This window comes from Ursus americanus, chromosome 17 (genome assembly GCF_024610735.1).
Source record: "Ursus americanus isolate L20-20 chromosome 17, mUrsAme1.1.p, whole genome shotgun sequence".
NCBI classification, from domain to species: domain Eukaryota; kingdom Metazoa; phylum Chordata; class Mammalia; order Carnivora; family Ursidae; genus Ursus; species Ursus americanus.
In genome coordinates, this window is record NC_142143.1 from 23,914,095 (window position 1) to 23,940,454 (window position 26,360).

Here is a 26,360-nt window from a genome sequence, read left to right on the forward strand (position 1 = left end):
GTCTTTGAGACTCTGCTTTCAGTTCTTTTGGGTATATACTTAGGAGTAGAATTGCTGGATCATATGGCAATTCTATTTTAAATTATTTTGAGGGACAACCATACTGTTTTCAATAGTGGCTTCATCATTGTAACTTTTTGTATACCATTTTAGTATGTAAAATTTTACATACAGTGGTTAGATTGTGAGTCCTTTAATGGGAGGGACTGTGTCTTAAGGGTATTGACACAGATTCCAGACGATAGTATTCATTCACTGAATCTCCATCCGTTTCTTTTCCTTCTCACACACTTGTGTACACTCACCACCCTGCACTTGTATGTTCTATCTCTGCTTCCTGCATAAAAGTTTCTTGAATCATTTGCTTCTCCCTATCCCTGCTACCCACTATCTAAGACATAATAGGCATTAAATCACTGTTAACTATTGGTATGTTTTTCTTCAAGGGTCATGCAGAGGAGAGCTGGACATTTTTAAGGCAGGGCAGAGGAGGGGAGATGGAGGAGTGGATATAAAATATAAAAGTTGAGACAAATAGGATACATATTAACAAATTAGTTGGAGCTGAAAATAATCTCTATAGTATGTTTTCTAGCAGGCTAATACAAAATTCTCCATCTCCAGAGGGTACTCTTAAGGAAAAGATAATTGTCCTTCATAATATGTAAATAGATTGCTCATCATTTTTTTTATGATATATCTTAAAGGGGTGTTGGTTGCATTTTCTTTGAAATGGCTTCTGGAAGACCTCTGTTTCCAGGATCAACCGTGGAAGATGAGCTGCACTTAATTTTCCGACTGCTAGGTAACAGATATTTTCCCAGTAATTTGTTTTATTCAATTGTGACTAGCTAGATAAGATTATATATTTTAAAAAAATAAATTTAAAAATTTGGTACTGAGACTAACTAACATAGATAGCTGTTATAAGAATTATAATTAGTTAATTATAATTATACCTGGCTGGCTCTGTCAGTGGAGCATGTGACTTAATCTCCGGGTTGTAAGTTTGAGCCCCATGCTGGGTGTAGAGATTACTTAAAATCTTTAAAAAAAAAAAAACAAAAAAAAAAACCAACCTGATTACAAAGAAAATAATTATAATCAGCATAATTATAAAAATAGAGCCTTCTGTGTAACTTCTTTTCATTTACTAAGTTCTGCCTTTGCATTAAAAATTGTATGCAAGAACAAAGAGAAATATTATCGAAAATTGACCTTTAGCATATTATTGGGAAATATTTCTAGATTAGGCATCATCATTTTTATGGCATCATTGCAGAGTCCCAAAAAAGTTGATATGTCTTTACTATTTCTATCATTTTGCTTTCAGTTGAAATAATAAAATCAGCTACTAAATGTAAATTGTTCTTTGACACTTTCTTAGTTCTCCTTATTTATGTGTTTGTGTATATATAAATTTTTATATATTTACACATTTTTATTTTATTTTTTTTTTAATTCAGGAACACCATCTCAGGAAACTTGGCCAGGTGTTTCTTCAAATGATGAGTTTAAGAACTACAACTTTCCAAAATACAAACCACAGCCTGTCATTAACCATGCACCCAGGTATTTTTTTCTTTAAGTTAAAGGGGGAAAACCCACATCATTCTTTCCAGTCTTTTGAAGCATTAGCCATAGTAAGGATTCAGGGAAAAATATATAATATACATACAGAGTTCTTAAATATTTTAGGATCTGATTTAGATGAATTTCTTCCTTCCTTTTGTCAGATTAATGTTATAATTCAGAGACCAAGATATATAAATCACAGAATTGAGCTATAAATAAAATGAATATAGAACATCCATATTAGAATTCTAGAGTGTATGTAGATTGTTCCCTTTGTCAGAAAGAAGACATTGGTTAATGCTGTATTCAGTACCTTGAAGGCCATGATGAAATTTTTGTTTTGCCTCCTACAGAATTATTCTGTATTTACTTACAAAAATCTAAGAAAGTGTTAAAAGTAAAATCTTGACTCTGACCCAAGGTGACCCGTCAGTATTTGGCCAATGTTAATGACATGATTTGTTTTTGAAGAATGTAAACTCTTTCTGACCCCTCATATCCTAAATGTTAGCCATTTCATTAAAGTTTCTCAGATCTACCCCCAGATCCATTTAAAACCCCCATTAAAATTTCAGTTAGAACATTTCTACTTACTGAAATGTAAAAATTCCATAAGTAACAAAGAATAACTAACCCCTTTGACTGTGTTTTTTCATGTGTCCTTAAAAAAAATAGAGTATACCCAGATACCAAATAAGGTCAGTGTTTTAACGTTTTAATCAAAAAAGCCATTCACATTGCTCACGAGCTAACACACTTGGCTCTAGTTCCATTTATTCTCAAGCTAGAGAGAGTAGAAAAACAGTTCTGATACCAAAAATATTTTTAAAGTATTTATATGAATTGATGTTCTTATTGTTACTATAGCAACTAGTAACATTCTAAGTAGACTTGCTTAGGAAGAATAATACTATGTGCAGGGCTTTGTGTGTGTGTCTCTTCCTTCTAAGTAGCATAAATCCTATTTTTGTCATTTATATGTTGCTTGCTATTGTAGTGTCCAGTGCAGAAGGTTGAAGCTCCTCTTTAAAGCAGGTTCTCCATGACCTTAGCCCCTAGTTTGTGCCCAAAGAGCTCTGGATATTTGTCAGAACGGCAAACTACAAAGGATTAGAAGAGTCTGGAGAATGTCTAGGCCACAGCATCCACAGTACTCACTAAGAACACTTGGGAGAGTATTTCTTTATTCGTAATTGTACTTTTGCCAGTGAAAGGCATGCAAAATAGAACCTGTGCTTTCTGATCAAGAGATTATCCCATTAAAATAGTCCCCAAATCCTCTACTACTTATTAAATGAATTTCATCACTATAATTATCTATCTTTATTGACTACCTCATTGATTTTGTAGCCCAATTTTTAATTAAGTTTTATGATGTCATTGTGGCATATTTAAATGGAACTTTATAGGTTCTAGTACCCCGGTCTCAGTAGACTACCCTGTAAAAATGTGTTGAATGAGTCATCTGTGTTTATTGTGAGCCACAGTGATAGATTTGGGGTCACTTTCACCTATACAATAAGAAAATGACGCTTTTGTATCTTGCCTGTAGCAGAACACTATGAAAATGATACACTTAAGCTTTTGTGATAATAGGGGTTACTTTGAGACAGAATGGTGATTTTGAAAAATTCTTTAATTATCTGATTTGTTCTTCATTATTGAAAATTTGAGCCAAAGCCGTTTTTTATAGTTTCTTCTTCAGCAAGTGGCAAGATAGGTCTTTTAAGGATAAAACAGATTTGAGTCTATTTGAAAGCAACAAAAGTGGCTATTTTAGAGCACTTGAAGTTAGCAGATTAAAACACTTGGAAAATAGTTTTATTTGAAAAGTTCCCGTCAGCTAAGATAAAAGAATAAATTGCTACTTGTTTTTTGTTTTTAGATTAGACTCTGAGGGAATCGAGTTAATAACAAAGTTTCTTCAGGTATGTTACATCTTACTTTGTAATCACTAAGCCGCAGTTTCTCTGTATCTGTAGAATGGAATCAGTAATACCTGCCTAAAGTATTTGTCATGACAGTTAAATAAGATTATTTATGGTAGTATCTGGCATGCTTAAGGCATATGCTTAAGTAAAATAATAATAAATGATGGTTTCTCTTAATGTGTATGGGTCTCTCACTGTGACCTAGAACATTCTGAGGTAGTCACCTTCTGGCATTGATCAACTTATGTCCAGGCCATGTTCTCTGCAATTCATAATCTCTTATGTTCTTTTTTTTCCTTATACTTACAGCCTTATAGGCTACAGCACCTACAAATACCATTCATATCTTCTATTCAAAGCAGTAAGAAGAGAAGATAAGGGTGTCAGCCATAATAGTCCCCTTGTATCTGGAAAGCAAAGGCTTTTCCAGAAACCCCTGCAAAGCTTCTTCCTAAGTCTTGTTGGCCAGAACATTAATTGTAAGAGAGGCTGGGAATTGGGGAGCAAGATTGTTATTATAATTAGCCTAAACTTAAAACAGTCATGATTCATGATTGATCTGCTGGATTTGGAAACACGGACACCTTAAACAAATCTCATCAAGGAAAAAAAGGAAATGGATATCCAATAGGTAATTTAATAATATCTGTCATAAAAGTATTGGATATATTTCCAGTGATCCTTTGGTGTTCATGAGGAAAAGGAACACCAAAGGTCAGATATTTTAGTTTTTTATCACTTCAGAAAATACAGGAAATCTAAATTTTTAGTGAAGAGCCAGCTTCATCTTGGAAGTTTGGAACTGAGATGTAGTCATTACTACATAATCTCAATAGCAACTCACATTAGAGTATATCTGGCGTACTCCAAGTTCGTTCTTAAAAAGCAGTCATTGTATTACAAATAATAAGATAAAAATAGCTCTAAATGCTAATCTGCCTCCCCTCATAATGTTTAGAGAAAAAGTTAATGAAGCAGTTCTTTGCTTTTTCACAGTACGAATCTAAGAAAAGGGTTTCAGCAGAAGAGGCCATGAAACATGTATACTTTCGAAGTCTGGGACCAAGAATACATACTTTACCTGAAAGTAAGAGAAATTCTAACGTCCCCCTGGCCCCATTTTCATTTGTCCAGTGTTGGAGACTGGGGTGAATTAGGGGTTTAGGAAGAGATTATGGTCGGTTTTTAAGCATAAAATTTTAGTCTTTTTGTAACCAGATCAGAATTCCTTGAAGGGAAGTGTGTCTTATTTGCATATGTTTTCATTTGTTTCTTTTTCTTTTTTTTTTTAAGACTTTTTTATTTTAGAGAGAGTGAGTGAGAATGTGCTCCTGTAAGTAGGGGAGGGACAAAGGGAGAGAATCTTCAAGCAGACTTCCTGCTGAGTGCAGAGCCTAACATGGAGCTGGAGTGGGGCTTGACCCCACAACCCATGAGAACTTGGCCCGAGCTGAAAGCAAGAGTCGGGACGCCCAACCGACTGAGCCATTCAGGCACCCCTTAATTTGTTTCTTTTAACACTGAGCACATTGCCACTGCTCTGTAAGAAATCAATAGTACTTAGGCATGGGTTATTAATCTTATTAGACTTAAATTGGAAAATGCCATCTGATGATAGACATTGTCATTAGGCCTAATCTGGATTGCGTTGATTCAGAGTTTCTAAAAATGGATTTCAGGCAGAGAGTAATGAAGCACAACTGAAACATAAAATTGTTTTCTTGTGAAAGTAGATTTCCTTTTCAAGATATAAAGATGATTTTTCTTTGCTATGGTCACTCTGACTTTACTGTCCTCATGACAGTGGTGAGTGTATTGTCAGTCCCTAAAAGAGCTGATTTCTCATGCCTGAGTTAACTGCTTCATTTTACTCATCACCCCCTTTTAAAAGATTACCCCAACATTTTACTTTAAAACTGAGGAAGGTGAATGGGGAATTAGAATATTTAGGAACTGAGATTCCAAAAGCTTTCATTAATTTCCCATTCTCATTTATAACTAAAAAATACTAATTCATTGAGGTTTGCTAATTGAGATCAAGAATCCTTAAGACTTTTCACTTAGAACTTAACTGGATATTTTTTAATGAAAGATTACCTCTCTAGCAGAGATTGGAAATGAGAGAGATGAATTATGAGTGTTTTTTTAAGATGATATTTACATTTCATTATTAATACCAAGTTTCATTGTTTGAGGTAGGCAATTATGGTTGTGTACAAACCTATGGTTTTTTCCTGAAAATCTGCAGTTATTTTGAGACCCTGATACCTTCATGCCATTATAAGGAGACAGATAAAGGACAGAGAGAATAAAAATCAAGAAATACCTTTTGATTAGGTCTTATAACCCCAGTAAGTCCTAGAAAGAGAGTGTATATTCTCTATATGTACATATTCGAGGAGAAACATATTGGAAGCATTATTCAAAGCAGAGTTGTAGGGGAAGGTTCTGAGGGGAGATTATTTTATTTGGTTTTCTTCTCAAAACATGGGAACAAAGGGGGAAGATAGTTCAGTAGGGCTTTAACCTTGTGAATGTAGCATAAATGTTTCATGTTGAATCAATACACATTTTTAAACATTCTGTCTATAGTTGGGTTATATTTGTTTTAATAATGTTAGACCTTCACCTGATAGTTTTTGTCTATGCATTTTAGGTGTATCAATATTCAGTTTGAAAGAGATTCAGTTGCAAAAGGACCCGGGTTTTCGAAATTCTTCTTATCCAGAGACAGGTGTGTTTGTCATAAACCATTTCACGTGTCGATCATGAAATATTGCGTGGAACCAAGTTTTTGGTTTATAAATTGATCAGTAAGATCATTGATGTAAAAACCAATGTACAGTGCATTCCACAACTGTATGTTTAGCATTGCACGTACTCACTTTTCTGTATGATGTGGGCAGCTCAGTAATTCTTCCGAGAGAAATCTGACTCAGTCAAGTCAGGGATCCTGAAAGCTGCAGATGGCACAAAGACCTTTTACAAGTGGCCTGGCTTGATCACTGCACACGCCATCCCTGGTACCTGAGGCAGAAGACACATCTTGTGCTTCCCTAGTCTTCAGGTTCATCACTGCGAAGCATAGAAGCTGTAGACTGACCCCATCAACAAAAGGGTCATTTAAGACAGTGCTGATCACTCTTATCGTGGAACATTAGTTTTTGCTGGTGGGAACATTAGCTTCCTAGAGTCACCAAATACTGTATGTGGGATAAAACTGAACCTTGAACTGCCTCATAAAATGACTTTATATTTTAGGACATGGGAAGAACAGAAGACAGAGCATGCTCTTTTAAGTCTGATAAAATGGTTTCAAGCCCAGCCCCCAGCCTTTCTTATCAATCAAGGACTCAGATCTGAAGGCAATTATTTCTTTTGGTGGACTTGGAATCTCCGTTTGTCTACACTGTCCTCTTCACAGTGGAGTCTTTTTATTTCAGACCTACAGATTGTTTTTATATTTGTTGTCACAGTGTGACAATTTTTTTGTACAGTTGGTTTTAAGGTCTTCTCTGCCATTAGAGCCAGTAGGTTACAGCTGTTGATGTAACTGTAGCTGCAATTTTTGTGCAGGACTGAGAAACACAGTGCATTATTTATTGCGGAATCATTGCTGCTAAATAACTACTGTCTGTTTATTTAACACAACAGTTACATGCCTGAAGAAGTTGCAGTGGCTTTATTAGATGTGAATGCATCTGTTTCTCCTCACGAATTGTTTTACTGCTGCATTTCTTGTTTGTTTTTAAAATTAAACTGCAGTGTTTCCTGGAATGTAAATTTAGCTTTGCTTAACAGTAAAATAAGTGAGCCATCTTGAACACTCTAAGTTCATGCTATATAATTTTTTATTGAACATCCTCAAGTAGAGTAGCTAAGAAATTGATGAGCACATTATGTTTAGGAAAGCATGTGATGCAGAAGTTGATTCAAGCAAGTGAATACCTGACATTGTGGGGATCTTACATTAGATACCAGTAAGTTAAAGCACCAAAATTATTTATTTTTACCTTTCCTCATTTTAGAAATATTTACTGCATATTATTGGATATGTGTATACTAATACACTTACCTATTTTACATTGTGCTTTAATTTAGTTAAAACTAAACCATACAAGTCCAGTGAAATATGTGAGGTCTTGTTTTCGTCTTAAATACAATTCTTTTATTAGAAGGGATGATACTACTTTGGGGAGCCATTTATTTCATTTTGGGGGGGCTGTGTGTATAAATATGTTTTAATAACATTCACTTGGAATCAGCTAAAAGCTGTAATATGTCTTTGAAATGAGCCATGATAAATACAAACAAGAGAAACGAGAACTTAGAGGATTGTTTTAAGGCATCGTAGGTATTAATGTGTTTATCAGAGATAGTAAATATTACAGTTTCAATTATGCATCTCTTTGAACATCATAAAGACACCTTGGTGTTGGTAAGTGTTTTAAGCATTTGTGTTAAGTTTTAAGGACTATTTGTTTATTTAGTGCATCTTACAAACTACAAATCTTTAATTGGTATATTTTGAAATGGTCATGTAAATTTTTGGCTTATATATCATGAAAATAATCATAACTTAATTTTTTTTTCCTGATATTCACTGTAAAACATTCAGGGGTCCTACCATTTCTGTTCAGGAAATCTTGTAGTTTATTGTTATTTAACAGTATTAAGTGAATTTTTGTATATTTCATTTTAACTTTATTTGTGAATAGTGATTGTGGCATGTTTGGGTGTTATTTTAATATTTCATGATACAGAAATTTTAATTTTTAAAAAAAACTTTCTGGAAGAAACAGATTCATGTGTAATGGTGAATATTGGACCACTACTGCTTTTCACATTTGTAAATTGGTTTTATGTTAAACCCTGTAGCCTAACAAACTGCTGTTATTTCTAACTGACAGACATGTATTAATATTGTACTTTGAAGGTTATAAATATTATGTGGAAATTCCTCCGTTTTGTTTTGAAATTTATAATAACAAAATCTTCATGTTGTTAAAATGTGGTTTTGTTGAGTCACAGTTCTTTCTGGGGGAAGAAGGCTGTGTAGAATGGGGTCATTTTCCTTTATGGGTTTCATTTTTAAGATCATGAAGTCTCACTGTGCCAGTAATGATATTTAATTTGTATTTGTGCTGGCCATTCATTTAATAATCTCTCCTGTGATTTTATAGGATAGTACTTAATTATAAAGCTGTCAGATTTTTCATTTCTTATGTTATATAAGTGATGTTTTGCAAATTTCATAGTTATCCATAAGTTTGATATTCTTGCATATAAAAGATGAAGAAATATATCCAGTAGTTATATAAAATTCTTCTTCCTAGGAAGTCCTAGGGGTGTTTCTTCATTTTATTAAGGAATTTGATATTTTTTTTTGATACTTGAGCACCACCATTCAGATCCTGAAAACTTTGCAATGAAGACAATTGAAACTCAGAAATTTTGAACCATGAACACTTAGGATTCATCTTAAACTGACATGGTCCTAAAGGTAAGAGAGGATGCCTTTTTTGTTTTCCTTCCAAATGGTGTTGACACACATTGAATATGTCAGTCTAGGTGTATAGAAGAGTTTCCGTTCTGATGCTTTATTACATGTGAAAGACTGCTTGTTAACATGTTATAATAATCTATCTTTTGGATCCAGAACAATTCATGAAGTGTTTTTTTTTTTTTTTTTGTATGCTTCTGTTTTTATGGGGTTTTTTTAATTTGCCATTTTTATCATTTTAAGTATATAGTTTAGTGGCATTAATTAGACTGTTGTACAGCAATTACCACTATCTTTTTCCAAAATTTTTCATCTCCAAACAAATGCTATACCCATTAAGAAACCCTCCCTCATTTTCCCCTCCCCACAGCCCCGGTAACCTCTAATATATAGGCATAACTCCTTCTACTGTGCCGCACTTTATTGTGCTTTGCAGATACTGCAGTTTTTAATAAATTGAAGGTTTGTTGCAACCCTGCCGGCGCCGTTTTTCCAGCTGCATTTGCTAATTTTGTGTCTCTGTGTTACATTTGGTAATTCTCACAGTATTTCAAATTCTATTATTGTATTTGTTATGCTGATTTGTGATTAGTGATTCTTGATATTACCACTGTAATTGTTTTGGGGGTGCCACAAATCACACCCATGCAAGACAGTGAACTTAATTCATAAATGCTGTGTGTGTTCTTACTGGTCCACCAACAGGCTATTCCCCCATCTCTCTCCCTCTCCTCAGGCCTCCCTATTCCCTGAGACACAATACTGAAATTAGGCCAATTAATAACCCTACAATGGCCTGTAATTGTTCAAGTGAAAGGAAGAGTCACATATTTCTGAGTTTAAATTAAAGCTAGAAATAATTTAAGCTTAGTTGGGAAGGCATGTCAAAAGCCAACATAGGCTGAAAGCTAGACCTCTTGCTCCAGTTAGCCAAGCTGTGAATGCAAAGGAACAGTTCTTGAAGGAAATTAAAAGAGCTACTCCAGTGAACACATAAATGATAAAGTGAAACAAACTTATTGCTGATATAGAGAAAGTTTTATTGGTTTGGGTAGAAGATCAAATCAGCTACAACATTCCCTTAAGCCAAAACCTAATCCAGAGCAAAGCCCTCTCTCTCTCTTCAGTTCTTTGAAGGCTGAGAGAGGTGAAGAAGCTGCAGGAGAAAAGTTTGAAGCTTAACAGAGTTTGGTTCATGAGGTTAAAGGAAAGAAGATGTCTGCATAACATAAAAGTGCAAGATGAAGCATCAAGTTATCCAGAAGATCTAGGTAAGATAGTTAATGGAAGTGGCTACATTAAACAGATTTTCAATGTGGGCAAAATAGCTTTCTCTTGGAAGAAGATGCCATCACATCTCATAGCTAGAAAGGAGAAGTCGGTGCTTGGCTTCAAAGTTTCAAAAGATTGGGGTGCCCAGATGGCTCAGTCAGTTGAGGATCTGACTTTTGATTTTTGGCTCAGGTCATGATCTCAGGGTTGTGGAATTGGGCCCAGCATTGGGCTCCACTCTTGGTGGAGAGTCTGTTTCTTACTTTCTCTCCCTCCCCTATCCCCCCCCTACAAAATAAATAAATCTTAAAAAAAAAAAAAAAAAAAAACTCTCTTAGTAGAGACTAATGCAGCTGATGACTGTAAGTTGAAGCCACTGCTCGTTGACCATACTGAAAACCCTAAGGCCCTTAAGAATTATGCTAAATCTACTTTCTCTGTGCTCTGTCAATGGAACAACAAAGCCTGGATGAGAGCACATCTCTTTATAGCATGATTTACTGAATATTTTAAGCCTGCTGTTCAGGAAAAAAGGTTTTCAAAATATTATTTTCCATTGACAATGTACCTGACCACCCAGGAGCTCTGAGGGAGATGGACAACCAAGATTAATCTTGTTTTCATGCCTGCTAACATAACATCTGCTTTGGAGCCCATAGATCAAGAAGTAGTTTTGACTTTCGAGTCTTATAAGAAATACATCTCATAAAGCTGTAGCTCCCATAGTAGTGATTCCTCTCTGATGGATCTGGGTAAAGTAGATTGAAAACCTTCTGGAAAGGATTCACCATTCTAAGTGCCATTAAGAACATGTATGATTCATGGGAAGAGCCAAAATATCAACATTAACAGGAGTTTGGAAGACGCTGGTTCCAAGACCTGAGCAGAAGTAACTGCAGATGTGGTGGAAATAGCAAGAGAACTAGAATTAGAAGTGGAGTGAATTGCTACAAGATGACTGAATTGCTACAATTTCATGATAAACCTTGAATGATAAGAAGTTGCTTCTTATGGATGAGCAAAGTGGTTTCTTGAGATGGAATCTACTCCTGGTGAAGATGCTGTGAAGATTGTTGAAATGACAGCAAAGGATTTAGAATATCACTTAAATAAACTTGGTTGATAAAGCAATATCAGGGTTTAAGATGACTCCGGTTTTGAAGGAAGTTCTGCAGGTAAATTGCTATCAAACAGCATGAAAGGACTCTTCATCGTTTCCGCAGACTTCATTGTTGTCTTATTTTAAGAAATTGCCACAGCCACAAGCCTTCAGCAACTACCACCCTGATCAGACAGCAGCTATCAACATCAAAGCAAGACCCTCCAACAGCAAAAGGACTATGACACACTGAAAGCTCAAATGGGTTAGCATTTTTTTAATAATAAAGTATTTTTTTAAACAGAAGTATGTACTTTTTTTTTAGACAATGTTGCACACTTAATAGACTGCAGGATAGCGTAAACATAATTTTTATATGCACTGGGAAGCCAAAAATTCATTTGACTCACTTTATTATGTTTGCTATTGCGATGGTCTGGAACTGAACCTGCAATATCTCCAAGGTATGGTTGTAATTTCTAAGTTTTATTTTTATTTACTTAAGTATATATCTACACCCAACATGGGTCTTGAAATCACAACCCTGAGATCAAGAGTCACATGCCCTTCTGACTGAGCCAGCTAGGCACCCCTGGTATGCCTGTACTTGTCTATTGCAGATATTTCATATAAGTGGAGTTATACCATAATTGTCCTTGGGTGTCTGGCTTATTTCGCTCACTTAGAATGATGTTTTCAAGTTTCATCCATGTTGTAGCATGTATCAGAATTTTAGTTCTTTTTCATGGCCGAATAATATTCTTCGAATGTACGTTTTGTTTAAACATTTATCTGTTGATTTCACATGAACTTTTTTCTACTTCTTGGCTTTTGTGAATAATGCTGTCATGAACATGGGTGTACAAGCATCTGTTTGAGTCCTCGTTTTCAATTCTTTGAGTTTATATACCTAGGAGTTGAATTGTTGGGTCATTTAGTAATTCTGTGTTTACCTTTTTAAGGAACCATCAAATGATTGCCCATGGCAACTGCACCGTTTTCATTCCCAGTAGTAATGTATGAGAGTTCTAATTTCTCATCCTTGCCAATACTTACTTTCCTTTAAAAAAAAAAAAAATTCATTTTGATACATAGGACATGTTATCTCATTGTAGTTTTGATTTGCATTTCCCTAGTGAGTAGGATGTTGAGCATCTTTTCATGTGCGTATTGGCCATTTGTATCTGGTTTGGAGAAGAGTATTCAAGTCCTTTGCCCATTTTTAGATTGTTGTTGCTGAGTTGGGTTGTTTAAACTGTAGTTTTTTACATCTTTTAAGTTTTATTGATTTTAGAGCATGCACGCGTTGAAGGGGGGAAGGGCAGAGGCAGATGAAGAGGGAGAGAATCCCAAGCAGACTCTCCACTGAGCACAGAGCCCGATGAGAGGCTCAATCTCATGACCCTGAGATCATGACCTGAGGTGAAATCAAGTTGGATGCTTAACTGACTGACTCACTGAGGCGCTTTTCTTTATATATTCTGGGTATTAGGTACATAAGAGTGTATAGGACTTGCAGTTATTTTTTTCCATTCTCTGGATTGCCTTTTACTTTCCTGATGGATAGTATCCTTTTATTACATAAAATTGCTCATTTAATGACATCCAACATATCTTGGAAACTGCCAGATTTAGGGTCATGAATATTCCCCCCCGTTTTAAGAGTTTTATAGTTTTAACACATTTAGGGCTTTGATAAATCTTGAGTTAATTTTTGTATGTGGTGTAAAGTGAGGATCTAACTTCATTCTTTTGCATGTAAATGTCTAGTTTTCCCAGCACTATTTGTTAAAAAGACTGTCCTTTTCCCATTAAATGGTCTTGGCACCCTTGTTGCAAATCAATTGGTCATAAATGTGAGAGTTTATTTTGGGGCTCTCAATTCTGTTTTATTGGTCTACATCTGTCTGCCTGCCAGTACCACAATGTTTCGATTACTTGTAGTTTTTTAAGTTTTGAGATCAAGAAGTGAGTCTTCCAACTTTGTTCTTCTTTTTCAAGATTGTTTTGGCTATTCAGAAACCCTTGAAATTCCATTTAAATTTTAGGATTGGGTTTTTCTATTTCTCAGGAAATATGCCATTAGGATTGTGATAGGAATTGCACTGAATCTGTACATCCTTTGTGAGTATTGGGATTTCCAGTCCATGAATGCAGGACAGCTTTAGTTTCTTTTAGCAATGTTTTGTAGTTTTTCAGTGTACAAGTCTTGTGCCTCCTTATTTTAATTCCTTTGATGTTAAATACTTAGGAATAAAATTCCTAGTATTTTCTTCTTTTTGATGTTGTTGTAGATGGAATTATTTTCTTCGTAATTTTTGTGTTGATTTTGTATCCTATAATTTTGCTTACTTTATTAAATTTTTTGTGGATTCTTTAAGGTTTTCTAAATATAAGATCGTATCATCTATAAATTGAGATAGCTTTACTTCCTTTATAATTTGAATTTATTTTTCTTGCCTAATTACTTTGGTTAGGACTTTCAGTCCTGTGTTGAAGTAGAATTGGCAACATGTTCTTTATGTTAGGGAAAACAATCTTTCACCATTGAGTATATTAGTTTCAGCTAGAAGAATAAATGATAATTTGTTTCTTCTCTTCCTCCTCACCTACCCCTATTTCAGTATAGAATGATTGGTAGACCTTGAGATTTAAAAGATCAGAGGACCACTTTTCAAACCTGTTCTCCCCCCACCCAAGTCAACCTCAACAATTCTATTTGTTTCCTTAAATATCTCTGTAAAGCAGATCATAGATATATAACATGTTTTGATGTATCATATTTAAGGTTAGATGACAAGACTTATTTTCCAACTTGTACACATATAGAGAAGTAAAATTTGGATCGTCCCAAGTAAATGGAGGTAAACCAACCCACTTGCTTCCTCACACCTTTTATCACAAAGTATTTATTGAACAAAAATAATAGTAAAATTGATACATATATGAAAGTGAATGAAGATATGCACTCATAGAAAAGATGTGTACAAAGAGAACGTTTAGGTTATAGTTCTATAAAACCTTAGCCATAACAGTTTAACACTGATGAAGCAGACACATAAAAAGGAAAAAAAGTTATGTCCTTTGAAATCTATTTTCTGACTAAAATAATTGTTCACACACACACACAGAATGAGGCAGAGCTTATAAGGGTTATACTTCAGTACCTCCAGTTCTGTATTTGTGTCTTAGTGAGTGAGTTTCTTGATCCATAAAAATCATGGCGTTTTTCCATTTCTAAGAAACAGAGTTAGAATGTGGGTTAATCATCGTATTTCAAGGAAGGAAATACAAGAATCAGATTTATAGTCATTTGAGTATTTCAATCATATACATTTTTTTAAAAATATTTTGGTTTGAGATTTTTGTACATTGATTAACTTCCTTTGGTTTCTCTGTAAGAATCTGACATTTGGGGTACATTCTTATCTGACAAATTTTTTAAAAATATCCTGTTACCTGTTTTTTCTACCTAACCTGCAGTTTTCAGCCAGTAGTTACTTACAGGTAGGCATGGGAAAACAGAACTGGACTGAGCACCAATCACTGTTCTACTTTTAATGAGCTGTGTGACCTTAGGCAACTCCCAGTTGCTTCTGTGTAATTGTCTTATCTGGAAACAGTGCTAAGAAGCATTCTCAAAGGCCCCCTCTACCTTTAACATTTCATGTTTGGTAAATATCAGTTCCCTGCACCAGCTCTTTTATTTTAGTACAGGATTATCCTCAGCTTATGAGGAAGTGACAGTAGGTCTGTGGATTTTAGAATTTACTTTATATCCAAAAGTGTGTAGTAGAGATTTATACATCCCCATACACAGAGACACTTAATTCCGATTGAAAAATCTCAAGATTTTAAGCATTGTAAGTTTTAGTTTTTACAAGCTTTATTTTTTACCCTTTTTCATAATCTTGTCATTTAACACCTATGGAATCAGCCACTTTTCAAATTGGTTTGTTACTTACAGTTAGGGATGATAATCTGATCTTGAAAGCACTGGGCACTTTCCAGTTCTCTTCACATTATAATGAACTTTCCTACTTCATGTACAGAACAGTGTCTTAGAGTGGCACCTGCTGTTTGTTATCATCACTGCTCTATGCTACACAAAAGAATTTACTGCCAAGCGCTCCAGATTATTAGTAGTTCAGTTCCACAGTGAGGTTCCTGAAGAGTCATATTTCTTCTATCCAATTTCCTTCATTCTTACCATAAACTTAGTAATACATAAAGCAGTGTATCTTACCTCTCAGTTTCCACAAACAGGGCTATACCTTATACCTGAAGATTCCTGATGTTAAGAATTGTGTTCATCAACCAGTCTGTGAGCCTCTTCCTAAGCATAGGATGTTTAAATGTTACAGTTCTAGAGGTTTAGAGAAACCCTAACTCATAACGATACAGGAAAATGTATCAGGGGTGTGATTCTCTATGGAAAACTGGGAGAACGACAGCTAATTTTTTGAAAACAGTATGCTTACACAGGAGATATTCCAAGGGCATGGGTAGAGTGAACTTGATGTAGATTTCCGTCTCAGGTTTTTGTTTGGGAGGATCTAAAAGATTGTAAACAGGTAGCTAGCCTTTCAAAGTTTTTTTTTTAAAAATGCACTTTAGAACATTTTCTTTTATGAATGTTTATTTTCTAAATATGGCTTAGTTTCTTTTATAAAAACAGGCAATTCTTATACAATTGAAAGCGAAAAAGAAAAATATGAATATGCTTTCATTTTTGCCTACTTGTGAAAAATAATGATTCTACTAGAGAGCTGTTTTATACTAATTTTTCTTTCAAACATTTTCTCTTAATACTAAAAAATATATAAACCATTTACATAAAACTAAATGCAAAGGAAGGCACAGCTGGTTATAGTGTCTATAAGCATAGTTCAGCATATGCGGAATTAATTAGAAAAAAAGCTTCACATCCTTATTAGTTACACTGAAAACCATTAAGAAAAGTTCTTCACTGTCAACAGTGTTCAACACTTAAGAGCTAAGAGGATATAAAAACAAAAACATTAAAAATCACTTAATGCCAAACAGATCTTCATATATACTTGAATATAAAAAAAAGTTTTAAAAATGCTAACATAAATCTAGACCATCCATGTTATGAAAAGTGCAAACCAAATTAACAGAGGGTTTCACAACGTCCTTCTCATGACACAGGTAAACTAGCCCATGGGGACAAATTTGTTTCATCAGTTAATAAGTCTTTAACTGTGGCCAGATGTCATCAGGATTTCTGAGAGTTCGAAGAAAGCAGTACTGGAGAAGCAGCTCTATCCAGACTGGGGATTGGCACTGGCATGTGGCCGTTAAGCAGTGTTGGAAACTGTAGGGGACAGAAGATTTTTAAAATAATTATTGCAGACCCATTGGGACAAACTTGAATTCTTTACATTCCTAGGCAGACCATAAGCGGATCACCCCTGGGACAGAGGGGTTGCAAATTATTTTACAGAGATCATCAAACAAGGGATAAGGCCCAGAAAATGTCCCTATTATATATGCCTACGCCACTAGAAAAAAATGTACGGATGGTGCTAAAGCACGTTCTAATACTCCTTTTAAAAGGTTCCAAGCTACTTAGAATGCTGATTTGCTTTGAAGTAATTTTGAAAACCACAGACTCTGCTGATTCACATGTAAAATTTCTAATGCTGTATTTTGAAAATGGCCATTGTTTTTCCAGAGTACTATAAAGATGCTTCTCAGTAACTGTTAAAAATGAGAAATGTTTTAGCTTAAAAGATTTAGAAAGCAAGAATATATTTTAGAGCCGAGGAAGTATTTTTTTAATTACAATGATAAATAATACCAAACTTAATAGATCACCCTTAAGTGACAAAACAATGAGTAAAGTTAATTTCTGTATTGTTGGTAACTAAGATGATAAACGGTATAAAAGTGTATGATTTGATAACTTTCAGGTCTAAAGGAAATACTACCACTATACTCCCAACTGAACAAGAATAATTAAGGGCCTCCTTCCTTTTACTACATTACTATTCACAGCTAGATTTTCATTGTCTACGATGATGTGTCAAAATGATCTCCTGGGCTGTCTTCCAGTTTGATTTCTATTTAGTCTAGATAAGTTAATATTAAATTTCAACACTATCAAACTACAGAACCTAGCACACGTTAGAAGTACAATAGAGTATATTTGTTCAGTTCTTAAACTATTTCAGTAACTTATGTCTAGTGCCTTACAGTTTATCAGAGGTTGTCATTTCAGTTGGTATCTAGGAGCCTGTAAAGTAAGTTTGGTTATCCCCATTTTATAGAAGAGAAAACAAAGTTCAAGTAAGTTCTGATTGATTAACTAATAAGCAGTAAAGCCAAGTTTTAAACTCTGAAAGATCCTGCGCTTTTTGTACCAAAGTGCCCAACTTATTTTTGGCAAGGCTTGGTGTGAGTGTGCTCTCTAAATAGTATTTCAGTTTCTTTAATGGTCATTGGCATATTCAAGGTTTTTGTTTCTCTTCTGACACTTTGGAATTTTAGTTTGTAGAATTTTATCCATTTCAGCTGGGTTAACAAATCTATTTGTATATAGTTTATACTCCATTAAAATCCATGCTCCTAATTACTATTCTCATTGACTTAAGAGTGAACATAGGATGAAGAGCAGGTGTTGAATTTTCATTCTCTTCGCTTATTTGCAATCTTTTCTCATTTTGTTTTTTTTGTCCATCTTATTGGTGTTTTCAAAAGAATCAGGTTTTGATTTTATTAATCTTCCTGTTTTAAAAAGTGTAAAATTGATTCTGCCCTCTGTTCTTTATTTCTGTACACTCAGTTGTAGTTTCTTTTGCCTGACTTTTCTGGCTTGTTTCATCTTTGACTCCCCCCTTCCACTCGCTTAAGTTGCAACGTTCCCCCCAAACTTTTGTTCTCAGCCTTCCTTTCTCCTGTACTGAACTCCACAGTCCTTTCCTGCTGTCAGTTAGACGTCCCCATCAATGCGTCCTAACCAAAAACCTGCTATTCCGTGTTCACTCTGAAGTGGGTGAGAGTGGCGATACGAGCATGAGCCTAACCTTTAGTCAGGGTCTGCCACTTACTAACCTAGGGTCTTCGGTAAACTGAGCAACATCTCCGGGTCTCTAGTTTCCTTATCTTATCTTTTCAAAAAGAACTATTGGGAGTACAGCCGACTCTTGAGCAACACAGGTTTGCAGATTTTTTCAAGAAACACAGAATAGTACTGTCCTTATGATTTTCTTTTCCCTAGCTTGCTTTATTACCAGAATACAGCATAATAATACATATAACATGCAAAATATGTGTTAATCAACTGTTATCAGAAAGGGTTCCGGTCAACATTAGGCTATTAGTAATTAAGTTTTCGAAGAGTCAAAAGTTATACATGGATTTTCAACTGTAAGGTGGGGGTCAGCACCCCTAATCCCCACATTGTTCAAGGGTCAACTGTTTTAAATGAGAAGCCATGAAAAGTGCTTTGAACAACGTCTAGCGTACAGTAGCCCTCGATAAGTGTTAACTTCTTCTAGCATTTCCAGTCTTTTAATCACATTAAGTAACCTTTGCCTCTTCCTAATTTTCAGTACCTCTTACTCCTCAAACCTAACTAAAAATCTTAATTTTACCTCTGGAATGTCTTCTAAATATATTCCTATTTCTTCTACTCTAAAAGATTATTTTTTTTCCCCTCAGTATTTATAGTAGTATAAATATTCCTCTTATCTTCCTGCACCTTGCACTTTCTGCTTTTTCTTCAGTCCTTCCTCCACACTGGTATCAGCAGTATCTTCCTAAAATAGAGATTTTAGGGGCACCTGGGTGGCTCAGTCCGTAAAGCATCTGCTTTCTGCTCAGGTCATGATCCCAGGGTGTGTCAGGCTCCCTGCTCAGTGGGGAGTCTGCTTCTCCCTCTCTCAAATAAATTTAAAAATCTAAAAAAAAAAAAAAATAGTATAATATCTGTTATCTCCAGCTTAGAAAATCTTCCATGGTTATCAAAAGACTAAGGTGGAAAATCCTGAGCATACCTAATTCAAGGACCAGAGCTGCTTTTTCAGTCACCCATTCCCTTCCTGGACAGACTATGTACTTGCATATCCAAATCATGTAAATTACTTTTCTCTCTGCCAAAATCCTGTCCTTTCTTCCCAGCTAAGGTGCCATTTCTTCCCTGGAGCCTTCATCTAGTCCCCAGCTAGAAAGCTACTCCCTGTTGGGTTCCTGTAACATTTTGTTTATATATCTATTATTCCCATACTGTATATTCCCCTCACTCCCTGATAACAGAGCATTGCAAATATTTTCTGAGTAAGATTTGTTGAATTAAAACATTCAGAAAACATTCTCAAGTGAACACTTAATTCTGGGGGCACCTGAGTGGCTTGTTCTGTTGGGCGTCTGCCTTTAGCTCAGGTCATGATCCCTGCTTCTCCTTCTCCCTCTGCCATTCACCCCCGCTTGTGCTTTCTGGCTCTCTATCTCTGTCAAGTAAATAAAATCTTAACAAACAACTTAATCCTGTCTTGTTTCAAGATACTAACTGTACCTATGCCAAATCTGATGAAAATCTGTTTCAGAAGTGAAACAGACACCCTGTAGGTCAGCTCCAAATGCCAAACTGTTCAGTTCAGACCAGTCTCATTTTATTTTTAAATATACCTCTTCCAAGAAAGGAGCTAATATCTTCTCTCTCCTTCCCTTAAATTCTTCAATATCTGCTGTAAGTTGCCACAATAATGACATCAGTGGACCTTCTGTGCAAAAACTCCTCAGCTTTTTCAACTGTTACCCTAAGGATTCTGATCTACTTTTCAATCCTCACAACAGGAAATTTGCCAGCATTATTTAAAATGTATTGTAGCCCAAGTGTATTTCTTTTCTTCCTCCGTGTCTAGTAAATATGAAAGGGTTATTTTTAAAGAAAATTATTAGTTCAAAAGGGACACTGCTGATAATTTGAATTTTGAATATTCCTCTTACCATGTTTTATTTACTGTTTTCAAAGCTCCTAGTTTCAACTTCTATCACAACTGCTCTTATCATAGGAAGAGTAATATTTCAAAAGGTACACAGTTGTTTTTCCCTAGTTTTATGGACCCCAATCACAGAAAGAGGGCACAAGGCCCTGCCAACAACCATCTAAACATGGTTGTTTTCCCCATTCCTACCACCCATTTGTGGGTTTTGTTGTTTTTGAATGGCTGTGGTAGAGAGGATAGGTACATTTTGTGAAATTAAAATTCTGAGTAGGTGGCCTTTAAATGCAGCAATTTCTTCTGCAGAATACTAGTTATAAATTAGGAACCACTGGTCTGCTGTGCTTCTCAAAGTGGATTCCTGGAGCAGCAGCATCACTAGGATCTTGAAAAAATGTTATAATCAGACCCTGATTATAATCCCACACCTTCTAAATCAGAAACTCTGGGGTTGGGGCCCAGCAAAATCTTTTGACACACCGTCCAAGCTGATTCTGTTGCACATTACCTTTGAGAGCCACTGGTCTACAGTAGTGACTGAAAAGAAAAGGGTATGTGTGTCCAACATCCAGAGCTCCAAATATCCTGCTAATGTGTAGAAAAACTTAAGGACACCAACCATTGTTACTTTTAAGAGTGATGGGCTAGAAAAGGTTTAGGATCTAGGGCAAGGGATCCCAAAGAACTCCCTAACAAACAACAGTTCTCCATGGCTTCCTTGGGAGATCACCACGCCCCGTACCAATCATGTGGTAGAATTCCCAGTAAGGAGGGAAGTGGGATTCCATTCATTATTCACAAATACCTAGTGAACCCTACAGAGAATTCTGTTAGATTCTAGGACTAAAGTAAGATTGCAGTTCTTGTACCCACGGAGCTTACTATACACATGGCACCAAACAACTCCTTCCTTCTGCTCTACACAGGAGCTCTAATACTGGAATACTGCTGCTCCCTTCTGAATACTTTGAGCAAGTAAGGTCTTTTAGCTCTCCATCAAAAGATGACTAGCCTAAAACTTTTGCTGGTAGTACATTTGCTCACTGCTTCTAGTTTTTGTTTCCCTGCCGGAGTTAAAAGGGCTAAGAATCAACATGTTGGCTGTGTAGGACCATAGCTCACTTTTTTTGTGATGACAAGATGGCCCAGAAGAGAAACCTTATTACCCAGGAATACACAGTCACATCATGACAGCCCTACCTCAACCTTACTAGGAAACCAGAGAAGCAAGATAGCAACCAAAACCTCTTTAGCTCCACCCTTCTTCCAAGACCCTAAATTGCAGCATGTAAAGCTCCGGGCACAAAGGAGGTCAATACTAACCTTGACAAGCAAAATGACCAACTCAAAAAAGCACAGAGACCTGATCTTTTTAACACTTATGTTCTTAATTTATTCTTTTTTTTTTAAGGTAACCTCTATACCAAACATGGGGCTCGAAATCACAATCCTGTGATCAAGAGTCACAAGCTCTACAAACTGAGCCAGCCAGGTTCCCCAACTCGTATCTACTCCTTTAGTCAGTGATAATTACTAAGCATCATTTGTGTGCCAAGCAATGTGGCCAGACATGGGGTGGGGGGCGGGCACCACAGTAAACAAGAAACGAGATGCCATTCTGGCCTCTTGAGGGCCCACAGTCCAGTGGGGGAGATCACCAGGTGAACAGGCAATCATAATACAAAGTGCTCAGTGCTAGATGCAACAGGAACAAAAGAACCACAACTAGCTTGGGTGAGCCACCCTGGGGGGGCAGGCATGGGATTCAGGGTGGATGAGACAGACCGGCTAGAGTTAGAGGGGGTTTTCACTTTCTCGTCTTGCTTCACTCCTGTCCCTAGGACCCTTTCTATTCTTCTCTTAGTAACATCTTTGTCTGTGAGGAACAGTCTTTGAGTCTCAAAGAGGAAATACTGTTTACCACATGATCGCAAGCAATGCTGCTGCAAGATTCTAGTGTGTGAATAAATAATAAATGGGCCTACCTAGTAACAGGAGTTGTGCAAGATAAAGCAGCTAAGACTTAGTTTTTAACCAAATGCCCTGGATGCTCCTTTCTTATTATGGAACAAGAAGAACTTGATTATGAATCATAGAATTATACAGATAACTTTTCTATTACAGGATGGAGACATTCTTCACAATTTTTGTTATTTCAAGTGATGTCAATATGTTGCTTAATTTTTTTAAAGTCGTCCCTTTTCCTTAATAAATTTCCAGTTTTCATAGTCAATGAAGATACCCAAACACTTTGAGAATTGTTCCATTTGTCAGTATCTGACATGAGTATACCATTTCTGCCTCGATGAAAATGTCTGCCTCTGAAGGCTGGGTTTTGCAGCACCATTCACTCCCTTTGGAAACTTAACATTTTACCCAAATGTAGGGTAGAACTCTGTTACCTTTGCAGGATTTATTGGGGAAACACACCCCTTAGCAGCTCAGTGTTTAAACATTCATTTCTAAATGCTCACCTGGAACAGCGTGTTTGGCCCTTGCAACCGGGCAGGACTCAGTGGAGCAACTGGACTAAGGCTGCTCCAGAAATGTATGCTGGAGAGCAGTGGACTCGGGGTCAGAAGCAATCCATTTGGTGTCTGGGAAAGAAAGCACATACACAGATTTTGATAAAGGTATCACCTGACTCTGGCCATGATCAGCAGTGTGGCTAGGTGCACTAGCCATGAACCAAGAAACAAGCCTTACCGTCTTAGCAAAATCTGACAACTATGTAATTTCTGCAAGGCTGCCCACAGTTTAATTTTCTTCAGTGCTGAGTGTATTGTATTAACAATTTTATAAAGGAGAATAGTATGGACAAGTTACCTTACCTAAACATTCTGAACACTGTAAAATTCAAGTTTAAAGCAACATTCATTCAGGTGCTTTCTTCAATTTGTTTCCCTTCCCACGTGAAACATGTAGTTACAAAATGGGATTCCATGAAGGGGCTTTATTTTTTATCTATATTTTCTTGTTTTCCTACAGTGGACATCCATTACAAACACATTTTTTTAAAGGGCCTCTCAAGCTTCACTTTTGTGGGTATCAATGGCCCTTTAAGATTTTAGGATCTGTTGTTAAAATACCCTATAGCAGCTTCTTCAAAAGTTCTGAACTGGGTTTTCCAGATTCCACTCCGGATATGGGGCTGATGAGAATTCATCTCCCTGGCAATGGTTTGGAGGGGGAAAAAAATTCTTTCTTGTTAGATTGGGTGTAAAGCCAAAACTCTGGGTTTCCCAGGAGAGTGCCAAGGAGTGCATTTGCTTGCACACACACAGCAGGAGTCCTGGCCTGCAAGCTAGCTAGGGGACAGAAGAAACAACTCACCCCAGCTGGTTATGTCTGCATGGCTTTTATTCTCAGCTGAGGCAAACTGGCCCATAGTGGTTTTGCACCTTTGCTGACTAGAAGGAGCCCCTCAGTGGTTTTGTGATGTCAATAAGGTGCTTTGTGTAAGAAGAACCACAGCAAAGGCGCCAGCATTGCAGATTGCATCACTTTGGATGCTAAAGTGTTATTTTTTCCTAGAATTGGCCTCAGCAGCTTCGTTAATTATTGAGAATATTTGGCATAAACCTAAGTTGAAAGGTTCGCTCTGTTCAGCGGAAAGGAGACAAACACCCAAAGGTTCTCAAACTGTGAAGCTGCTGAAAGGTAAACTAATTTATACCATGTTAAGTTGTTGGTTCCACAGCATTTCCTACACATAGAATAACCTATGAGGTTACTAGGATAAATACGTTTTGGATACACTTCCCACTTCTAATCCAAGGCAGTTTCACAAAAATGCCGGGCCATCTGGTCTGACGATTAAGATTTAATGGTTCAGCATGGGTTCTGCCAGGGTTCCAACCTCAGAACCACTACTTACTACCTAGGTAACCTCTCAATACCTTGGTTTCCAAATCTATAAAATGGGGAGGAAAAAATGCCAGGGAAGATGAAATAAGATAATCTATGTAAAGCTCTTAATATGTGCCTGGCGCATACCAAATACTCAAGAAGTGTTAATCACAAGTGTACTCAATATACTTATTCAATGAATTTCATCTGTTCATGGGAGAAATTCTCAATGTATGTATAAAAGTACTCAATGTTCTGAAACCAATCAAGTCAGCCAGTACCTTCAAGGCTCCTCTGTCATATTAGGCTCAAGTCCACAAACTCAGGTCTTCTGAGAACTAACATTTGCATGTTACTCTGGAACCGAATTCCAGCCACAGTATGCCACATTAACATTCAAAAACCAATGTGTTCAGGGCCTCCTATTTTACTTACCAATGAAGGTCCCAAATAAGTCTTCTAGACTACATACCTGTCTTTCTCTTATTCATGGCCATAAATATACATCCATTCTGTTTTAATCCTTTGAGCAATACATGAAGTATAGAAGTTTTATTTTAGTCTAAAATGTGTACCCAGGTCTGGATGGGAGATGTTTGCACATCTGTTTCAAAGGGATACAGGATGTACTCAGAATACAGTAGTCTTCTGTTTCACATGTTTAATCGTTTGCAATATCTTTTATAACATATGCAAATAAATATTGTGAAATGACTTCATTTGCTCTTCTCGCCCCCCCCCCCCAATCCCTGTTCTACCTGAAGATCCTGTAGTTATAAAGAAAAAACTATTTGGTTGCTCTTTTAAGGACTGTTCCTATTAATGCTCACCCTGGGTAATCTCCAGGACACTGTGAGTTTTCAGAGCCCCTTTCCACAAGCTCTTGGAGTCAGACAAGGTGGGCTGAGCCTGAGGGCTAGATACTGAAGAAAGAAGCCACAAGCAAAATGCATGCTTCCTCTTCCTTCACTAAAAAATATTTTAGCAAATGGGCCCTTCTGAATGGCAGACAGGGAGTTCTGATCCCATCAGCTACAGGGAAGGAGATGCCCTAGGACCCAAGGCAAAGAGGATTGATGTTCAAGAGGAAAGACCATCTGACCAGGATCTCATTTTCATCCCCCTCAACTCAGTTCTTCTTCCACATAATACAGTCTCCCACAAAGCCTGCACATTTGAGCTACACCTGGTAAGCTGGCATTGCCCAGACATGCCTCACCTGAGTGCCCTGGTTCATGGCCCTCTGGCTGGACCATGCCCTCAGACCTCCTCCTTCCTACCCCTGCCTCCCTCTGTCCATCAAAACCACCTCCTCAAAGGAGACTTCTCTGCTTTTCCCTCAATCAGGTGACATTTTTCTTTTCCCTGAATCTTTATAACACTTTATAACCACTTTTTTCTAAACATTTTCTGCCTCATGGTAATTTGCATATTCTTATTATACCTCTTTCTATAGCCTTTAAGGTATCTTGCTCATCTTTATTCCTCCTGTAGTACCCACTTTCTAAATACTTGATGAGGTGAAGCGATCTGTAGCTCTAGGTACATCCCCTCATGTGTCACCTGTTGGACATGTCCACTTGGAATGCCCCACTGTTCAAACCGGAACTCCTCACCTTCCCAAGTCTAGTGTTCCTTATGACTCCTCTATTTGTATCAACAATACCACACCACCCATTTATCCACTCAAGAAATACTGAGTGCCTGATATGTATCAGGTGCCAGAGATCCAAAGATAAAACAAGACATGATCCCTGGACTTACAGCCCTGTCTACAACCCAGCATCCTCATCACTAAGATGCAAAATGACCTCACTTGCTGCAACATCTGGGCATGTCCTGTGGATCCATCTTTGAACTCTTATTTTTTCCCCCCATTTCCATTCCTGCTGTATTCAAGGCCCCATCACCTTAGAGATAGCATTAATAAATGCCACCTAAACCAGCCCATGTACTTCTGGTCCCTCTTCCAATCTATTCCGAGCACCACCACCAAATCAATCACCCTAAGATACTATATTCCTTTGAAATTCTTTCAGTTTCAGGGGGGAAAAATTCCTTGGCCACAATTCTAGGTTCCCTCATAACCTGGTTTCATATGCTCCTTAATTTCTCTATATGAACCCTCCTACTTTGCTTGATATGTCCTGAACACTACAGAA

At 36.7% G+C, this 26,360-nt stretch overlaps 2 protein-coding genes across 3 annotated transcripts in view; one reads left to right on the forward strand and one right to left on the reverse strand.

Moving 5' to 3' along the window:
- The window catches only part of CDK17 (cyclin dependent kinase 17), a 115,768-nt gene extending 102,544 nt beyond the window's left edge, over nt 1-13,224 (forward strand). For both annotated transcript variants that reach the window (XM_045780139.2, XM_087868841.1), the window contains exons 12-17: nt 708-805; nt 1,467-1,572; nt 3,461-3,503; nt 4,503-4,593; nt 6,163-6,240; nt 6,768-13,224. In XM_045780139.2, the coding sequence (XP_045636095.2) occupies nt 708-805; nt 1,467-1,572; nt 3,461-3,503; nt 4,503-4,593; nt 6,163-6,240; nt 6,768-6,805 (454 nt within the window). In that variant the 3' untranslated portion in view covers nt 6,806-13,224. The remainder of the gene's footprint in view (nt 1-707; nt 806-1,466; nt 1,573-3,460; nt 3,504-4,502; nt 4,594-6,162; nt 6,241-6,767) is intronic.
- Nucleotides 13,225-14,209: 985 nt separating this feature from the next.
- ELK3 (ETS transcription factor ELK3) overlaps nt 14,210-26,360 on the reverse strand; it is a 66,732-nt gene continuing 54,581 nt past the window's right edge. Inside the window, exons 4-5 of the mRNA XM_045779480.2 lie at nt 22,824-22,946; nt 14,210-16,718 (exon numbers count right to left, since the gene is read on the reverse strand). Of these exons, the coding sequence (XP_045635436.1) occupies nt 16,620-16,718; nt 22,824-22,946 (222 nt within the window). The 3' untranslated portion in view covers nt 14,210-16,619. The remainder of the gene's footprint in view (nt 16,719-22,823; nt 22,947-26,360) is intronic.